The 20398-nt window shown below is 42.2% G+C and overlaps 1 protein-coding gene across 8 annotated transcripts in view; it reads right to left on the reverse strand.

Annotated features, from left to right (window-relative positions):
* The window catches only part of enpp2 (ectonucleotide pyrophosphatase/phosphodiesterase 2), a 108399-nt gene that overhangs the window by 40062 nt on the left and 47939 nt on the right, over window positions 1-20398 (reverse strand). For all 8 annotated transcript variants that reach the window (XM_085993323.1, XM_085993324.1, XM_085993322.1 and 5 more), the window contains 4 exons: window positions 19104-19176; window positions 10849-10957; window positions 7462-7587; window positions 5265-5296 (listed from right to left, as the gene is read on the reverse strand). In XM_085993323.1, the coding sequence (XP_085849449.1) occupies window positions 5265-5296; window positions 7462-7587; window positions 10849-10957; window positions 19104-19176 (340 nt within the window). The remainder of the gene's footprint in view (window positions 1-5264; window positions 5297-7461; window positions 7588-10848; window positions 10958-19103; window positions 19177-20398) is intronic.

Consider the following 20398-nt stretch of genomic DNA (forward strand, 5'->3'; position numbering starts at 1 on the left):
TCATATGAGAATCAGAGAGGAATAAAACAAAAAAAAAGTTAAAAAGGAATATTGGGCAATGGGAAAGTATTTTGTGATAAGTTATGGAACTCACTAGGAAGATTGGGGTAAGCTGTTGCAATAGGGAATGAAAGATACGGTTTTCTGCGACTTCAGAGACTCTGGGCGCAAAATTTGGCTCAGTGGTGCCCGTGGTTTGGGTGCTACGGGTGCCGTCAGAGACCAAAATAGCGTCTGCTGCACACGCACACTTCTGCCACGAATCACACTGGATGCCATCTTGGTGAAGGCGTCAGCTTGCGCGGCAGTTAACGTCCACTGGAAGTATGCAGAGCAGGCAGATCATGCCATCGTGCAACACTGACTTGACATCAGCAGTGCTGTTTTGGAGCACCGCGCTGCAGCCTATGCCCTCTCTTAACCTCGCACAGCTGAACACATGTTAAGCAGCAGGAATGACCTCCCCCCAGCACTATTTAAAGGGATCATCAACTACTTACAGATTAGTTGCTGGTTGATTTCTTCTGGCTGTTGCTATGATTCTACAAGTATTTGGTACTTTCTAAAGTTGTTTCAAGTTGCAAACGTCTACAGGGAGTGGTGTGGCAGGTGCTAAAGGACTTTTTGCCTACTTCAAGGCTTCTACACAAACCAATTGCTCCCAGACATGGGTGCACCAGAAGGCATTCCCCTTGGAATACAGCATGACTGGGAGAATGAGCAGAGGCCACGCAGAGCAAGGCAAGCTACCAGAAAGTGGGGGGGGGGTGGTGGGGGGGAAGAAGGGCTCTCAGCAGGAGGCCATATCTGCAGAGGGTCTTTAGGGAGCAGATCTGTTGGAGAAAAGATTGCAGGAGTGCTGTGACATCATGCTAGGCCCTTTGAAAAATGGTACCCGCAGCACTGACGGCAGCAGTCTGCGCTTCCACAGCACTCAGACGTTGGGTGGATGCTGCTTGTGCTGCAATGGAAGCTGCCACATCGGCCATCAGACTCTGCATCATGGTTGAGTCCACAAGTGTGCTAATGGAGTTCGCCACCACTTCCATGCTGGAAAGGATGAGCTCCAAGCTCTGCACAAAGCCCTCTGCCAAGTTGGTGCTGGACTCCGCCATGCTCATTGACATTGAACGCAGGCTTTCTGGCAGGCTTCCCAATGCACCAAGTATTTCATTGTGCATACCCATCAGCGTTCTTTTGTAGGCTGGCCCATTGAAGTCCCCATCCAAGTCCTCTGCAGCAGAAACTGTGTGTGACCTGGTCCTCCAGCGAGCTGGCACCTGCACTACCCTTGCCCCCTGCCCTGGCTGCAGCGCACTCGTGCCTGGTGTCTCACCACGTGCAGATCCCACCCCTAATCTATCCTCTAAGATACGCGCAGTGTCAGTATCTGAGCTGGTGGCTGCGAGCGTAAAATCAAGTGGCAGTGCTGTGTCTTCATCATCACTCTCTTCTTGGTGTCCCTCCACTGCCTGGCCAGGTTGCACTTCTTGGCTGTCTGAAAGGAAAAAGGCACAAGGGTAAGGGAAGGGGATAAAGTAAGAAGTGCATGCTTACACCATCTGCACCTTGTACATCAGAAGAGATTGTGGGATGAGAGGGAAGTGGGATGGGAGAAGGAGGATTAGGTATGAGGATACCGTTATCTTCAATGGTCTCAGCCCTGCTGCTGGCCAAGGCCTCAGCAATGGCCATTCCAATAATGGCTGGCACTGTCTCCTCCATGGGGCTTAGGACATGCAAGCTCGCTTGTCCCCCTTCAGTTAGTTCCTGCTGCCTCCAGTTGTGCACCACCTTGTCCTGCAAGAGAAAGGGAAGTGTGTCAGTGAGTGTTGTGCAATCTGTTTGGATGATGTGGCTGTCATGGTTGAATAGCTGTCAGTGTGTGCAAGCTGTGAGATGTGGGTGTGAGGGTGCGGTGGAGCATATGAATGTTAGGTATGAGTCCTGAGTGACAAAAGTTGTTGGTAGGTGAGTGATGGGGGTGTGGTGATTTGAGCAGTGGCTGAGGCTAGTGGTGCAGTTGGTGGGATATGGCATTTGAAGATGCATTCACTGACCTTGACCACTCGTTTGAGGTCATTAAACTTAGGAACATAGGAGTAGGCCTTTGAGCCCCTCGTGCCTGTTCCGCCATTCAATGAGATCATGGCTGATCTGCAACCTAACTCCATATATGCACTTTTGGCCCTTCTCCCTTAATACCCTTAGTTAACAAAAAGCTATCAATCTCCGATTTAAAATTAACAATTGATCTAGCATCAATTGCCACTTGCGAAAGAGAGTTCCAAACTTCTACCACCCTTTGTGTGTGGAAGTGTTTTCTGATTTCACTCCTGAAAGGTCTGGCTCTAATTTTTAGACTATGCCCCTTAGTCCTGGAATCACCAAACAGCGGAAATAGTTTCTCTCTATCTACCCTATCTGTTCCCCTTAATATCTTGAAAACTTTGATCAGATCACCCCTTTACCTTCTAAATTTTAGGGAATACAACCCTAATTTGTGTAATCTCCCCTCGTAACTTAACCCTTGAAGCGGGTATCAGTCTGGTAAATCGACGCTGCATTCCCTCCAAGGCCAATATATCCTTCCTAAGGTGAGGTGCCCAGAACTGCTCACAGTACTCCAGGTGTGATCTAACTAGGGCTCTGTATAGCTGCAGCATAACTTCTACCCCCTTGTATTCTAGTCCTCTAGATATAAAGGCCAGCATTCCATTAGCCTTTTTAATTATTTTCTGTATCTGTTCAAGACATTTTAATGATCTATGTACCTGGACACTTCTTGCAGCACTGCATCCAGATCCTCCGGGCTTGATTCCTGGCATCGGCCTCCATGGCTGTTTGCTCCCACTGCCTTTTGACTGTGTGTCTCCTGCCCCCTGCGGATACAGGACATCTCTCCTCCTTTCCACCTCCTCCACAAGACCTCCAGTGCAGCATCCGAAAACATTGGAGCCCGCTCTCTCGCATGTTGTGCCAATCTTCACTGTTTCCCAGGTCAGATTCACTTCCTGCGCGACTCCCAGCACCTGCTCCAGTCACAATGCATCTCCCCTTTAAGAGGTGCAAGCTAGCTTTAAGCAGTGCAGGCTAGCTTTAAGAAGTACTAGGAAGTTACGATTTTGGGCCCCCTGCTGATGTGTGCAGCCGATGAACAGCGCAGTTAGCACTGACTGCACGCAGCAATAATGCTAATGAGCAGGCAGCACAAAGATGGCATGCTGCCTGCATTTCAAACAACGGGTGCAGGTTAATCACACATCGTGATCCCCGGGCCCGTTTTCGGGGGCTATCCAATTTAGCCCCCGGTACGTTTAAGTAGTTGCGAAAAGCTCCAATTCTGATTCCAAAAGTCAGGATGGAAGCCTTAATAGAAGCAAGGGAATATGGAGGTACAGAAGTGCACACTCACTTCTACACCAACTGGGATGTGACTGCCAAGGATCATAATACAAGTGTACTCTGTAGCATTACAGTCCCACCTCTTCCTCCAGCCCAACTCAAATCATCAGGGAAAGCAGATGTTTATCTTGTTCTTCATTTCCCCACACTTTCCGGCCCTAGCTATATCATGAAGTATCAGAAGCTTTCCTCTCCAAATTTGCTGCCAAAAATGTATTTAAACATTTTTTTTAAATTCAAAAAAATCCTGCTCCCTTGTTCCTATTGCTTCAAGTAAACAGACAGCAGCGAATCATTCACTAACACTGATAGTAGAATATGCAAACTGATTGAGCATCTCCACGCCATAGTGGTAGCCACACAATATGGTAACACAAACTTGTGTCATTCTAGGCACGTGTACCATTCTTTTGCATCTAAAGGGATTCAAATTGGATGGATTTTGGGTGCTTTTGAATTCATCTACTTCAGTTACTTCCAGGTTCTGGGCAATGCCCTCACAAAATGGCTGTTGGTCTATTTAAATGGTAGTAACCTTTTGAGACCAAGGGCGCGATCTTGCCAGCCCTGGGGAGGCGGGTATGGAGGCAGGACTGCCGGGAAAATGGCAGAATCTGGGGGCGGGTGCCCATCCCGCCCCCAACCTGCCTCCATGCCAGGAGGCAGGTAGGGGATTACAGCCATTTAACTGCCTGTTAACAGGTAGTTAACAGGCAGTTAAGAGGATTATCCCCATTTTTCAAACAGAGGCGCGGGCTTCCCGACGTCGGGAAATCCCGCCAGGGTCACCGAGGCGAGCAGTGGGTCTGCGGGGGTCAGAGGGGTGCAAAGGTGCGCTGTGAAGGTAAGTGATGGGTGCAAGTGTGGAGAGGTAAGTATGTGAGCTGAGTGGAAAGTGATAGAAAATGTTTACTTACCTTTGTTTCTTCCTGCAGGCTTCCACAGTTGGGGCTGTGGAGAGTCTCGCATCTCACCGGTAGAGATGACAGATGGCTGCTGCATTCTCCAATGCAACAACAATCTAATTTCTGCTAAAGAAAGAGGTTTGATGAGTCTTGAATACAAGGACTCATCAAACAACAGAGGATGTCAGTGTTTGACAGCTTCACAGAGCTTTTTTGACAGATGAAACGTCATACGCTGACGTTCTCTGTAACTAGCTTCCTCTTAATTGGCCTGCTAAGTCAATCAAGGGAAAATAGCGTGGGTTGGCCACAAGTCGATGGAGGCGGGACAACGACCCGACAAGCAGCAGTCCCACCTCCAACACGCCCCCATTGGCAAAATTGCCCCCCAAGTCTGTTAAGGGTAGAGTCTGAATGTAGACAGTGGATCTGTGTTACTAGAGTATAACCTAATCCAGATGGTCAGATATCAAATCATGACAGAAAAATGCAAGTGGTTTATAAAAGGTGATTTGAATCCAAGAACTAGTTTATCAACTTTAACTTACACTTGGGTATAAGTTATTATAATTAAAGAGAAAGTTATTTTAATAATTAGAAAATGCATTGGCAGCTTCTACTGTGTTACGATTAGCTGTCCAGTATTCTTTAGTAATTAGCAAAAGTAACTAGTATAATTTAAAGAACGATATTACAATCCTCTAAATGTAATCCTTCCGTGATTAGATCAACATGTGAGACAGGGCTTTCTGCTCAAGCACTTGACAGCCTTTGATTTTCTACCCATTCACTTCAATGGACAGAAACACATGGGCTAGTGAGTGCAGAAGGAGAAAACCCTGACTGTGATCTATGTCTACAGTACATCGCATGATTATTCAATATACAGTAGCTTTTAATTTATGTCCTTGCTTTTAAATATTGACTTTCAACTATACATTGTTATATACTCACAGTAAGGTTGGCTACCACTGCTTTGGGATCATCTGTGAAGAAAGGTAAATGAATTTTTAAAAAAAGAGCAGTGAAAGGACCCTAATGGGTTACTGAAAAAACAAGATTTAGACATACTTGGTTATATTCACAACTGAACACAAATGTACGGAAAATCCTTCAAGACAAATTTACCTTTGCCCAAATTCTTGAGATGTGCTCCCACCATGCCAGGCTCCATGATGGAAGCTGGAATTCATAAAAACTACCCTACGATGTCCACTCATATTAATTGCTGAATGGAGACAAGGTAGAATTCCATACCTGCACTCTCAAACGTATGCAGGGAGCACTGCACTCCACTCTTCGACAGTCAGCAACATTTCTATCAATAGAAATGATCTGACAGTTGGTCTTTTTGGTCATTGGAACCTGAATAGCCATACCCCAACGTTTAAAAAGCCACTTGAGCATCAGCAGTTTTACTGGAGTCCTGTGCAAGGCAAATGGTGCAAGATCACATTGTTCAGGTTGGCTTGCTGTTTTGCCAAACTGAACGCTCTGCAGAAATTAGTAATTTTGTGCTGCATTTTTTGGAGTTTCTGCACATGCGGACTGAGAATCTACAGACCTTCCTGCGCACTCCCACCATAACTTCGGTGGGAGTGCATGGAAGGGCCACAAATTTGGCTGGGACGCTGTTATGTTGGAACCTAGCCTTAGGTTGGGGATTCTCGATGATGTTGGCAGTGGAGCCTATGCCCGCTCCAAACAAGGCCATCAGCATACGAGTAGGCGGGGCCAGGGCCTCCCTACATTAGTAATTCCTGCATTGTCAACCCTCAGAGGGGCCAAGCGTAGGGTGAGCAGAAAGACACCTGCTAATTGGTGCAAGTAGGTTCACCTAGGAGTCCAGGGCAGGATTGAGACTCAAACCCTGAAGAGAAAAGTAATTTAAAAATCAATTTTCAACGTGGGCCTCTTAGAAAGGGGGCTGTGGGGGCACAATGAAGTTCCTTCTCTGGGGAAAGTAGGCACCCTGCCCGGGAACTGGCAATGTCATCCACAATTTGCAGCTTGTGGCATAGATGCACCTTAATTGCCACCGGCACCTCGCATGTAAAACTGAGCACCAGCACTGACCCCACAAACTATGGCAGGCCAGTGACTGAGGTCCCGGCCAGGCACATCTCACAACTTATGCTGGAACTTGCCCCCCTCTTCTGCAGATTTTCAGGTAGGGTATTTACCATCCAAAGAGAGGTACACACCCTCAAGAGGCTAGGATCAAGATAAAGGGCAGTACCGCCAGATGGCGGCTTCTCAATTATATTAGGAACCAACTTAATTTTCAAGAAAACTTTCCTACAAAACCCATGATGCTTTTCCACATATAATTCACAATTGGGCCTGAAAACTAGGTGTGCATTACAGGTAATTCTGCAAGGTGTGGCTCCCGGAATGGAGCCTTGCTAATGGCAAACATGGTAGAGGAGATAAGGCTCAATTTTGTGATGTGCATTAACCACAAGCAAGGCTCTATTCCAGGAATATAACCTTGCAAAATTCCCCCTATATAATAGCGCGAATCAAGTAAGTATATGAAAATGTTTAAGTTGGGTAAAATGTCTGTTATAAGTCAGAAATTAAAGTATACATTTCATACATAGAAAGTTAAGAACAAAATAAAAAATATATAAAGTTTTATTATATAATATTTATATTAAGTGTGTAGTCAATTATAGTTCTATCCACACTTGTAGTTTAGTATATTGCTAGTATAACTATGATATTCTGAGCTCTGCAAACAGTGCAAAACATTCTTATTTTAAACATGAAAATGTTCTACTCCCAAACAAACTTTTACTATACTACAGAACATTTCAGACCTATTCCTTTTCTCTTTAGGAGTATATTAAAAAAACAAGGCTATGCAGCGACACACTTTGCACCTCATCATTTTCCAGATTTACTGAAAGATGTTTTGTTTCGAATCCATCCTCCCCAGGTAATACGACCACTTTTACTGCACATGGCCGCACTACACAATTCCAATTGATGTATCATGGGCTTAGCTAACTTTTGAATCAATTAAAGGCAGAACTGTAATAAGAGTAATTGACAAAACAAGTTTGAAGAATCAGAATTTCTATACCTAATGCTGGAAATCAAAGGTAAATATTAACAAGAAAATCAGACCCATCTACAATTCACTTACATCTGGCATTGTTACTGTATCTGGAGCGAATACGACCCAGAGATCCAGGGAACAAAATGATGTCATCAACAGTAGAGAGGTAGTTACTCAAAAATTCCGTCTTTTCACAGCTTGCATCTTCCATTCCTTTAAGATAAATCAAAAGTACCACTAATTTTACTTTTCTTTTTTAAGTTTAATATGCAATTGCATATCAGGCTCAGTCAGTTTATGCTGCATTCATGCAGTACTTCATACATTGATATACCATAGATACGTGCTGAATGTATTGCCAAGGTTGTACATGTTTTACATCAGCGGACTGGAACAGACTGTGACTGACACATTGTGAAGAAGGCTTGTGGATGTCCATTCTGGACAGGATCATGCACCACTGTGAGGTTTAGGAGCAGGATGTTGCTTCAGTTCTGCTACTGGCCTTACTTGCCTTAGAGACGGTGCAACGAAGGTTCACTAGATTGATCCCTGGGGTGAGAGGGCTGTCCTATGAGGAGAGATTGAGCAGATTGGGCCTATACTCTCTGGAGTTTAGAAGAATGAGAGGTGATCTCATGGAAACAAACAAGATTCTGAGGGGGATTGACAGGGTAAATGCTGAGAGGTTGTTTCCCCTGGCTGGAGAGTCTAGAACTAGGGGGGCATAGTCTTAGGATAAGGGGTCGGCCATTTATGAGGAGGAATTTCTTCACTCAGAGGGTTGTGAATCTTTGGAATTCTCTACCCCAAAGGGCTGAGGATGCTGAGTCTTTGAGCATAATCAAGGCTGAGATAGATAGATTTTTGGACTCTAGGGGAATCAAGGGATATGGGGATAGGGTGGGTAAGTGGAGTTGAGAACGAAGATCAGCCATAATCTTATTGAATGGCAGAGCAGGCTCGAAGGGCCATATGGCCTACTCCTGCTCCAAAGTCTTATGTTCTTATGTTGTGGTTGTTCGGATTGCATCCCCTTTTATTATGGGCAATGGGATGGGGGAAGCCAAGTAGGTCTCCAAAAGCCTGATATTTCTGCAACACATGCAAATGCAAATTTATTCTTGTAATAAAATTAGCGAGGAACATTTAATACTGAAATTCAAGTGCAGAAACGCCCAACTGGAGATTCATTCTACATGTAGAATTCAATTAGAGAACCCAAAGACTACTGAAAATATTATTTTAACATTCTTTTTGTACAAAGGCACCTGAACTGGCCTTACATTTAAATTTTCACTTTTTTTTACATAAATCCCCACGTTAACTCATACTTTAGTTATTATGCAACTATATAGGGATAAGCAAATTCAGCTGTTTTTAACCAATATCGTTAAACTGTATATTAGAGCTCACCCTAGCCTTTATAATAGATTCCAATTTACATCAGTGATATTCATTCAATAGCTGTAAAATCTTGTAACATTAATTTCATAGTTGACTTAATCTTATAATTTAATTGAGTTTGTTCAGTTCTGGCATTCCCACTAAAATCCAATTAGTTGAATTACAATTGGCTACTCATAGTGAAAATGGTCTATCTTAGTTTCTTTCCCTGATTTCCTTTTCTTTGTCTTTCCCTTGCTTCAGGGCTCCACTGGGGATCAAGCACCTTATAAATTTAATTGGGTTTTCTACTGCCAATGGGATTGTGGTATTCACCTTGTTAAAATATATTGAAAAAAGTGATCGATAGGTTGTGGAATTATATGGGATATATTCTCCACTTTTGGAGAAGGTGTTATCTCCAAATGTTCTTGTAAAACTAAATGGCAACAAATTAAAATGGTGTCTCACCTCCATTTTTCATTGATGTCTTCATTAGACTTATCAGAAACCCAGCCAATCTCAATGCACCCGTAATAATATTAATTTCTCACACCTCAAGCAGTTTAATAAGCATTTAACAGTATAAATGATAGCCAGCTGTGAAGAATGTAGAACAGTAACAATTTTGCCTCAGAAATCAAAACCCGCTTCACTGACACAGTTATTGAAATGCTAACTGGTTCTGTATGAGGCAGAAGCAATTGAGCTAAACTTTTAACTCCAGCAGGGCATGAAATAGGCGATAGCGGATCGGCCACCTGGTGTTTCCTTTCCATTCACTGAACAGTTGATCTATTGTTCTGCCCATTATCCTTTTTGGAGCCATAAGTCATCAATTTGCAAACTGACAGCAGTCTGCAGTGTCTTAACAATTCTCTAGTCTATATTTTAGTTGCATACTTTCTGTTTTTGTTGACTTACCAGCACATTACATCAGTTACCAATAAGAAATGTTTTCTGCTAATTATAGCACAGTTTTATTTACTTTACTTTTGGGCAGGTGACATTGCCTTAGGATGTAGGATTGGCAGGATTGTGTCAATACTTGCAAGAGGTCCTTTGCTGCATTGCAAGGAAGTGCCCGCTGTCACATGTGTAGGGACTGTGATGTCACAGAACTGCCAGTTGCACGCGTTACTGCTGGAGGGCACCTCCTCACCATGCCCACTGATCTGAGCGCACCACAGGTTCTGCATTGTCCCAAAATCCACACACACCCTACGTTTCCCAAGCTCTCCTTCTCAAACAACTGGATAATAGCTTACTCATAACGGGCCAATGATTTATGGTATCTGAATCCGCTACCTGCATCATCATACATCCTCTGATTACACGTCAGCTTTGGCTTTAAACGTTGTAGGAACTGATATCTGATCCATGGATAATTGCTACTTGCAGCATATTTTCTCTTTCACCCCAGCATATTAGAACGCAATTTATATAACCATGCATCTAATATCTTACATTCTTGTTAACGTATCTCTGCATCAATACAGCTATTTTTGCATATGAAAACTTTTCATCATACGCATACATATTGTGTGCTGTTACTTTACAATAATATTCATGCCTTACGTTTTTGCTCTTCTTTAAATCATGTAACTTTTGTTTTCCCCAGTGCTGCCAAAACCCTTTTGGTTTTTGACAACATTCACCATCTCGACTACACAATCCCATGCATGTCACATTGCTCACTTACTTGGTGGGCCATTCTCCCCCACCAAAAAAATTGTTGCAAAGATCTGTTAGAGTTAATGAGAACTTCAAGTGTACCATCACTGAAATGAGATTTACTCTGTTGCTACTGACTTATTCATCAGTACAACTATGCACTCCACACCTGTTACAAATTAAGTGACTCGTTGGCTGTTCGAGAAGTGTTAAAAGATCATTATTGCAGCTGTTTCTATTCTTTAAAACCACTAATTAAGCTGCAATCTCAGGAAGCATACATTTCAAGAACATTTATTGCTACAATTCAATTAGTCATTCATTAATTGAGACAAAAAAAATCAGCATCTCTGCCATTTTTAGGGAAAAATAAGAATTTCAGCATCCAAAAGTTCAGCTGATACAACATCTTACCATGGTCTCCAAGAAAGATGATGTTGACACAACGGTGCAGCCTCATTTGTTTGAGTCCATCCATCAGCTGCCCCACAATTCTGTCTGTTGTTCGAAGAGCGTCAGTCACCTAAACATTTCAACAGAAACAAAGAAAAACTGCTAAAAGAAACCATTTGCTTCCTTTTAATTACTTTATAAGGCTATATCATAAGCCAATTCATTATTTACTACAAGATAATTTTACTCTATATAACCGTCAATCAAGTTCAATTGATCCTTCTTACCTTTTACCAAAATACACTTATCATCCATTTTAAACAAGTAGGGGGAAAATTCAGTTGTTTGCGCCTCCCGTTAGTGCCTTAAGAGGGCGCAACTAGAGGCCGGGCGCGGCGATGTTTGCGCCGCTCACGAAATTAACTAGACATTTTGCAGCGGCGCTAAACACTACCGCCATGGTCTCCTACGCCGGCAGATCGTGATGTCCGTCGAGTGTGCAACGCCCCGTTAGTGCCCCGGACCGGATATTGAGTGGCGCCCCCTGCCTTACCGCCTGCCGCTAGCAACGACAGGTTGAGGGGAGCGTTTTGCTGTCAGAAAGGGACTAGGGGAGTGCTATTTAAAGGCGACCGCTTCCTGCCTTTTTTTGTCGGTGACATTTTTGCACCACGCATTCCGAGAGAGAGAGAGAGAGAGAGACTTCTGAAGAGATTCAACACTGTGTGACGGAGTTTTGAGTACTGAGCAGCACTTTGCAGGTTCATTTTGATTTGCCCTTCCTTGCTTCGCCAGCGCTCTGAGGTAGCGCCTCGCTCCTCGGTCTTTGCGCCTTAAGACAGGTGTGAAGCACCTGATTTAGCACTCCAATCACCTCCAGGGGCGATAAAAGCCAAGTTTGCTGTTGGAGGCGATAATTAGCGCCATGCGCTAAACTTTGTGCACGGCCGATAATGGCGCCCCAAACAGAACGATACTGAATTTTTCCCCCGTTGACTTTTAAGCATGCTAAATACAGCTATAAGCTTAATGCAACATTGTGGTACAAATTCATTATATTTCTTGCCTTTGCGTTTCTCTTAGTTTTGCACAAAGTGCACTGTTTAGTCTGGAACCAAAGAGGGGAAGTGGACAAAAAACTTGCTGAAAAATAACTTCACTTATTGTACCCTGGAGATCTCAAAGGAGTCGTAAACTTTAATTTGGGAGTCTTGTTGGAAGAATCATTAATACTGCAATTATAGAGGTAGAAAAAAGGAACATTTTAAAGTAAAATGTATAGTTCCTTTTAATGTACAGTATCTCCTTTCATATTTTTATGTAAAAATGCATCCCATCAGGGCAGACCAAATCTCCTCCATATCCTCCAACAACTGAATTGAACTACTGAATAGGAAGAGTACCAATTTTAATTAACAGAAAATCTTGCAAACCATGAATCAGGCTCACCTGAATTTTCAATATGCACTCCCACCACAGGAAACTCTACACCGGCAGCACTAAATCATAAAATGCACTCATATATACTGCAGCTGCACTGAATTCAACGGCAACTTTGAAAGCCGTAAAATTTTTAATTCATGACAATCAATTATTGATATTGAACGCCGCTATTCAGGCAAGTTTCTTTATATCATTAACAATAATTCCTTTGAATGAGATTTTAAACTGTCTGCTCTGGTGATTCAGGTGAATGTTAAAGATTTGATATCACTGTTCAATAGGGTTACCAATGCTGAAGATTTCATCACAGGGCCTCCTGTCTCCAACTGCCCTGCACAGTAAAACAGCCTTTTCCTCTTTATCCAATATTTTTATAAAGTGTTCAAAGAGATTGAAGCTTGTTTTTTTAATGCCCCTATGATTTTTCTCCTGAGTTGCTTACAGCAGTGTCCAGGAGATTAATCTCCAATTCGTAGAGACTCCAGGGCAATCCCAGACGGTTGGCAACGCTACTGTTCAAAGAAGAGCAGGTAATTGTCTTACTGTCGTGGGCAACATTCTTCTCTCACTCAATACCACCAAAAACAGATTAACAGGTGTTTCACTGGTGTTTGTGAGACAATTGCTGGCATGAATGGCCACCAAAGTTATCTGCACAACTGTCACTCCATTTCAAAATTAATGAACTTGTGCAATCACTTGGAGATGTTTTGGCAAGAGAAGATGCTATGTAAATGGGAATACTGTTATTATTTCAACAAGTTTATATTTTATATATAGTGGTTCTCAGATAACTTCCACTTCTGGGTCAAGTCAACCTAATTATATTCGGACATTGGCTTATCCTTCACTCCACAAAACAGCAGTGTACAAACACCAAATAATTCAACTTCACTTAAGCAACAGAAATTAAAGCTTATAGCAACAATGACTTGAATACTTGAAAAAAGCAAAAGAAAGAACCGGAGGGTGAAATTGGTCATAGCCAGTAGCAGAAAACAGGCTCATAGCGAATCGGCAACACATTTTACACTGCAGCCTATGAACTTTTCCATGAAGTTATCACTTTTTGATTGATCTCAATAATAACTACCCTATGAGCAATGTTCCCTCTAATTGTTTTTTGTACTGAGCGGGCCACGAACTCCTTTGAGCGCAACCTTTTCATCTGTGAGCAAATTTTAAAACAACAACTTTTGCAATAACGACAGCAACCACTTAAAAGCATATATACTAACGCCATATTGCCACCCCACCGTCTCAAATCATGAGACAATCAGACAAGGTTCTATACCAGTTTAACATAACTTCTCTGCTTTTGAATTCTATTCCTCTAGAAATGAACCCCAGTGCTTTATTTGCACTTTTATGGCTTTTTAACCTGCGTTGCTACTTTTAATGGGCCAGAAATTAGGTTCAGGGGCTTGCCGCGCGTGCAAGCCCCCGATGTGCACTTACCCGGCGCGCTGACATTTCAATCCTGGCCCGCATTGCATTTCCTGTCACTGGCCCGCTTCAGGTCCTGCCGCGCTGTGCGTGCGTGACCCAGCGGCGTACTTAGTGCGATGAGCCGGCTGGGATCACGTGAGCACTGGGCAACCAATGGGAGGTTGCAAAAGTTCATTCATGAGTTTGATAGTAAGAACTGTCAAACTCATGAAAACTCCTGGCCCCAAAACACTACTTAAATGTGAAAGAAAATTTAAAAAAACATCGCACTACTTAAATAAACTATAAATAACTGTAAAAAACTATTTTAAACAATAATTTTAAATTTTGAAAAAAATTATATTAAAAAATCGGGGCTAAAAATACACTTACCTTACTGTAAAGTCTTCAAAAAAAATGAACCTGTGGAAAAATTTTCTAATTTTACTTAATAGACCTGTTAAAAGTAAGTACTTACGGCTGCTTTTTCCACGCGTAAAAACCGGAGTCTTTACCCATGGGCAACTCTAATAAAAAAAGGGAAGTTCAGCGCGCACGCGCTGCCTGATACGTCGTACGCGTTCCGCCTCTTAACCCCTTGGGTCAGAGGAGAGGAAATGCCGGTTTTCCCCACATGCGCTGTGCATGCTGAAAACCGGCAATTCCTCCGGGCCCACGCGTGAGTACCCTGTCCGTACTCACGCGTTGGGACAGGAATTACTGGCCCAATGATTTGTGAATCTATACCCCTAGATCCCTTTGCAGCTCGACTCCATTTAGACTCTTATTTTCCAAGGAGTAGGTCGCCTCCTTATTCCTCCTACCAAAATGCCCCACCTCACACTTATCTATATTGAAATTAATTTGTCATTTACATGCCCATTCTGCAGGTTTGTTTACGATAGAATTAATTAAAAGCTTTTAGTTCGTTATGTCCAAACTCTATTTTTTTTAAATTACCTGTCAGAAATGACTGGGATATAAAAGAACTGCATAATAATGCATTAACAGTTCAGTTACATGGTTATGCATCGACAAACAATCCAAAAGCCCAAGGTGAGCTGAAAGAAGCATATCTATTCGTGCAATTTGTACTAATTTTAAAGTTTTCAATGTATTAACCCATCCCTCATGTGCAGTGGCTGCACAAGAACAGGAGCAGTGGCTTTCCTATGGCGCTGACGTGCTGTACATCCACATAAGTAATTAGAATATTAATCACAATGCAACCAGACAACCAACAAATAAAAAGTGCTGTAGTTCTTTAGTTCCCAGTATCAAAAAGAATTGAACAAAAATGGGTAAACCATATTTCCAACTTCAATCACTTCCATTAATAAACGTTGTCTTTTTGAACCAGCACACCATCCCCCCCCGCCCCACCCCACCATGTAACGTCAGAAATGCAGCACTTATTCACAAGTGCAGAAAAACACATACACAATTTGCGTCACCAAATTAAAAACAAAAAGCAGGAAAATCAATGGGGCGGAGGTGGAAAGGGTGGCCAGCTTTAAGTTCCTCGGAGTCCACATCACGGAAGACCTCTCCTGGTCCCTCAACACCTCCTCTCTGGTGAAGAAGGCCCAGCAGCGCCTATATTTCTTGAGGAGGCTGAAGGGATGTAATCTGTCACCCCTGATCCTCTCTAACTTCTACCACTGCACTATAGAGAGCATCCTGACAAACTGTATCACGGTATGGTACGGCAGCTGTAGCTCCCATGACCGGAAAGCCCTGCAGTGGGTAGTCAAAACTGCCCAACGCATTACCGGCACCCGGCTACCGACCATAGAACATATATATCAGAAACGCTGCCTACGGAGGGCACGGTCCATCATCAAAGACCCTACCCACCCCAGCCACAGTCTGTTCGCCCTCCTACCATCTGGAAGACACTACAGATGCATTCGCACCCGTACGACCAGATTTAGGAACAGCTTCTTTCCCAGGGCTGTCATCCTACTGAACTCCACAAATAAACACTAAAGCCTGCACATCTGCCGATGCACTTTATTATGGTCATATTTATGCTAATATATATGTACAAATGTATGTTGAAATGTTTAAGTGTCCTAATCCAAATTGTACACTCTCGGGAGCCGCAAGCCTACATTTCGTTGTACTGCACTTGTGCACTAACAATGACAATAAAAGTTGATTTGATTTGAAATAAACATTCATTTTTCTTCCTGGATAGGGGAACCAATCAGACTGACTTGGAAATGTTTACCAATATGTTGACGTAAAGAAGTTAATTTACGAATTTCGCTTCTAATGTTTTTCTCTCAAATATTCTCCACAATATTAATCCCTGCTCTCATCACAAAAAGTGTTGAATTATTTTAGGTACTTCCCAATTAAATAGTGGGAAACAAACTTCATTGTACTCTCAATTTTTAATCTCCTATTTCAAACATTTATACCAAATCGAAATTGTACATTATCAGTTTAATCAAAGTAATTTCTTTGTCTTTCTCAATAAACAAATAGAAGTTTCTTCTAAAGTAGCTTCCTGCAATTTTTATGCATCATTACATAACTCATGTTTCTATTAACACTCCACTAAACTTTTAAGAGGAAATCTATATTACATTATTCCTGGGACTTGTTAGGACTATAGAACAGCAGACAAAATAAAATGGTTTGTGTTTTTCCCCTTTTTTGGTTCTCTTCCTAAACGTCTTAATGATATATTTTTTTAAGTCAATAAAAAGTCATATATAACTCCTACAAATCCTCCCCACACTCCCCCTCAACAGCATGGTTGCATGTTTGTGTAAAGCTACTCACTTCAGTCGATTATTCAAAATCAAATATTGAGAAATTTAAATTTCAAAATATTTTAAGCATTTCAGAACCTCTTTAAAAGCGTTTAGACTTCAAGACCTGGTTGAAACTTGTTTAGATGAGGGGAAAATTGATTGTTGTTTCTGTTTCTTCCAAAATCATATTCGAAACTTAGGGGGGGAAAAGGTTTTTTAACACTAATTTTTAATGAAAAGTTCATTAAAAGTTTTTTTTAATTCTTTCAAGTCTCGTTGCAGCATGACAGAAGAAATTACTCCAAGATTCTCTTTCCCCCTTCAACGCTGTCATTAAACATACAATAAAAAAAATAAACTCTAATTCCAAACGGAGCTCAAATAAGAAAGTGAATAAAGTGGTTAAACTTCCTAAGAACGCGGTGAGGTTATCTATCCCCAGCCGTGGCAATGAGTTGGGATCAGCTTTGGAGAAGTTATTTCCTCTTTTTCTGCTGCCGTTCCCTCTGTCTCTCACAGACTCTGAGGTATAAACAGGGGCACAAACTTTTTCCCCTCATAACATGATTTAAATAACCCTGATACTCTTTCAAAAAGGCGACAACGCCTGGCAATTTAACTGGAACTTACTGCAGGACATTCAACATCACTTTCCCGTATTTTTTTCTGGCTTTAAACAATTTTCCGATTTTTTTATTTTTTTATTTCTCATTTTTCTCTCTCTCTCCCCCCCAGTCTCGCTCTCTCTTTCCCCAGTCTCTCTCTCCCTCCCCCATCACTCTCCCTCCCCCTATCTCTTTCTGTCTCTCCCTCCTCCCTCTGATTCCTTCTGTCTCCCCTCTCAATCCTCGATCCTCCCCCCCACTGACCACCAACAGATCCCCATGCCTCGGCATGGAGCCAACAAATGCGTGGCCCAACTGGGTACTGCGCCTGCGCAGCTCCGGTATACCACGCGCAGGCACAGAAGGCTTCAAAGGCAAATAATCACAGCACGGGGGATTCTCCCGCTGAAAGGTCAAAGTTCAAGAGAGAAACCCCAAATCCCTCCCGGTGTTACACAGCACCCCAGCGACCATTGGAACACACACTTCAAGAGCTGCAATTGGGATCAACTCTGAGGTCACAAGACTCACAAATGACTGTCTGGATTCCCGGGGTCATTGTGTATTGGGCCCCTCCCCCACTCCAGCTGCTGTCCAGTTTTCTGCACGATATTTCAATTAAACTATGTGGGAGCTCGGGATCAGTGCGCGCATCCGCGCACCTTCGGGGAACAGTGCCTACGAGTCTATTTCGCGATTCTGTCTAAGACCAATTTCACCCCCTTGTATTTACATAGCACCTCTCATGGCCTCAGGTCGTCCCAAAGTGCTTCACAGCCAACAAATTACTTTTGAAATCTAGTCACTGTTGCAGGGAAATGCGGCAGCCAATTTGTGCACCAGGTTCCACAAATGGCAGTAAGATAAATGACCAACGAAACCGTTTTAATAATGTTGGTTGATGAGTAAATGTTGGCCAGGACAGTGGGTGAACTCCTCAGCTCTTCTTCAAATAGTGCCATGGTGTCGATTACATCTACTTGGATAGGCACTCAAAGATGGCCTCTCCGACTGTACAGCACTCCCTCAGTACTGCACTGCCCTGTCAGGTGGATGGAAAAGATCCCATAGCATATTCAAAGAAGAGCGGAAAGTTATCCTGGTGGCCTGGTCAACATTTATCCCTCAATCAACACTGCATTCTCTGGTCATTTACCTCATTGCTGTTTATGGGATCTTGCTGTGCACAAATTGCCTACATTACCACAGTGTCTACACTTCAAAAGTACTTCATTGGTGGTAAAGTTACTGGGCTGTCCGGAGGACATGAATGGTGCTATGTAAATGCAAGTTTTTTTCTTTCATTCTTATATAGTGTTCACATCCAATCTTAGAAAATGTAGAAGGCTAATTTGATCAGGAGCTAGCCACTTCAATTTTTTATAGCTTTTTTTTTTAAGGAAAAAAAGGTTCACCTGAAAATCGCATCAGGCAAGTCTTGAGTGCCAATGAGCTGGCTGAGGAGCCTCCCCCGCCCCCGATTTTCAATTGCTGGCTGCCTGTTTTTCAGGTGAGAAATGGGCAGCTGTCAGTTGAAAATCTCCACCTACTCTAAAGTAGTATGAGCCCCTACTATCCCCAGTTAAATGGAATGTGAAATCCTTCTTGGCCTGGTAAGCAATAAATAAAACAAGATCCATCAAGTATGTTGCAAAAATACAGCACAATGTTTAGTCATAAGAGGAGCAGTATATTGTATTACATAGGAGATTACGTTTTTGAAAAGTTATTTTCACACATTCAGAACCATGACTGCATTATTGTTAGCTCATTCTCAAACTGACACACATGTTCAGCAATCTTCAGAACTTTCTGTATTTATTTCAGCTTATTATCTTTTTTCCCAATCTGGACCTTTGGAAAGCCACCAGAGAACAAGCAAGAACAAAAAGGCTTTTTTCAAAAAAAAAGAGCAACAACATCTGGTTGACATTAGCAGTTAACTTCTAACAGCAGCACCAGCAACAGGTGTTGCACATATGGAAAGTTTAGACTCTATCAGTGCTCCAGCTTCATATTAACGTGCTTTACTAACCTCTGAGCTGAATGGTCCATATCTGTGACCGAAACCATCTGGCTGCTCCGAGTAGAAGGCATAGATATATGGCCTAAAATTGAAGCAATTGTTAAGATTGAGTATCTTTGATTGTTGAATTAGGCACTCAGGAAAATCTGGTTCCACTTTCTTTATGAGAGGAGTTTCTGCCAAATATTTTGACCGAGGAAGTTGTTGGTTGGATATTTCAGTTTCCATTCACCTCAATTATCCAGTTATTGATCTCTTACCCACATTCTACCTTAGCTTTCTGTCCCCATCTCAGAGAAAAAAAAATGATGTAAGCACACATATTTCTGTGAATTGAGATAAATTTAATAAGTTCCTCGGATTTTTGGGCTGAGGAAAGCCTGGACAGGCCAAGCAGTGCAGAACTGTTTCACTTTTTTACAGATTAGTTGTATTGCTCAGTCTTCTGGTGTCCAGAAGACATGGTCACCTCCAACGCCAAGTCTGATTCTGCTTATGTTGGCATTGTTTACTGCACCAACACTGATGTCAGCAGCAATGTAAGGTAGGTGAGTTATCAACATTTCCACTTTATGAGAATTGACAACAGTTAAGTGATCAAGATGAGATGGTGACAAAAAGCATGTTAATTTCAAAAATTGGTTGTACAAAGCTTGAGTTAGAACTGTAGAACCAAAACGATTCTAAAGGACAGAAGGAGGCCATTAAGCCCATCGTGTCTGTGCGGGCTGTTTGCTAGAGCAATCCAAAACGAATCCAACTGGCGTACTCGCTCCCTGTAGCCACGTATCTCCTTCTGCTTCAAATATTTATCCAATTTTCCCTTAAAGGTGCAATGATGTCTGCCTCAACTATTCCTTGTGACAAAGCATTCCATACTCAATAACCCTACGTGTAAAGAAATTTCTCCTAAACTCACTCCTCACTCTCTTAATAATAATTTTAAATAGATGAACCTTCATGACTGACTCCCAAACCAGAGGAAAAATCTTTCCCTATCCATACTATCAAAATCCTTCATCGTTTTAATTTAAAAACTATCTATTAAATCTCCTTTTAGCCTTTGTTGCTTCAGTAGAAATAGTCCCAATATTTCAAGTCCTTCCTTATATCTTTTGTATTATCAGCTAGCCTTTTTTCAGATACCCTTTTAACCTTCAAAACTTTGTTTTCAACTCCCCACTACACTTTCTACATTCCTCATGATTTTGTTTAATATTATTAGCCATAACCTTATTATATACTTCCATTTTAAGTTTCAGTTCAGTTTTAATCTCTCTGTCCTTTGATGCATTCCCTTTTCA

Source organism: Somniosus microcephalus, chromosome 7, assembly GCF_052327205.1.
Source record: "Somniosus microcephalus isolate GS21.2 chromosome 7, FLI_Smic_1.0, whole genome shotgun sequence".
In the NCBI taxonomy this organism is placed as follows: Eukaryota; Metazoa; Chordata; class Chondrichthyes; order Squaliformes; family Somniosidae; genus Somniosus; species Somniosus microcephalus.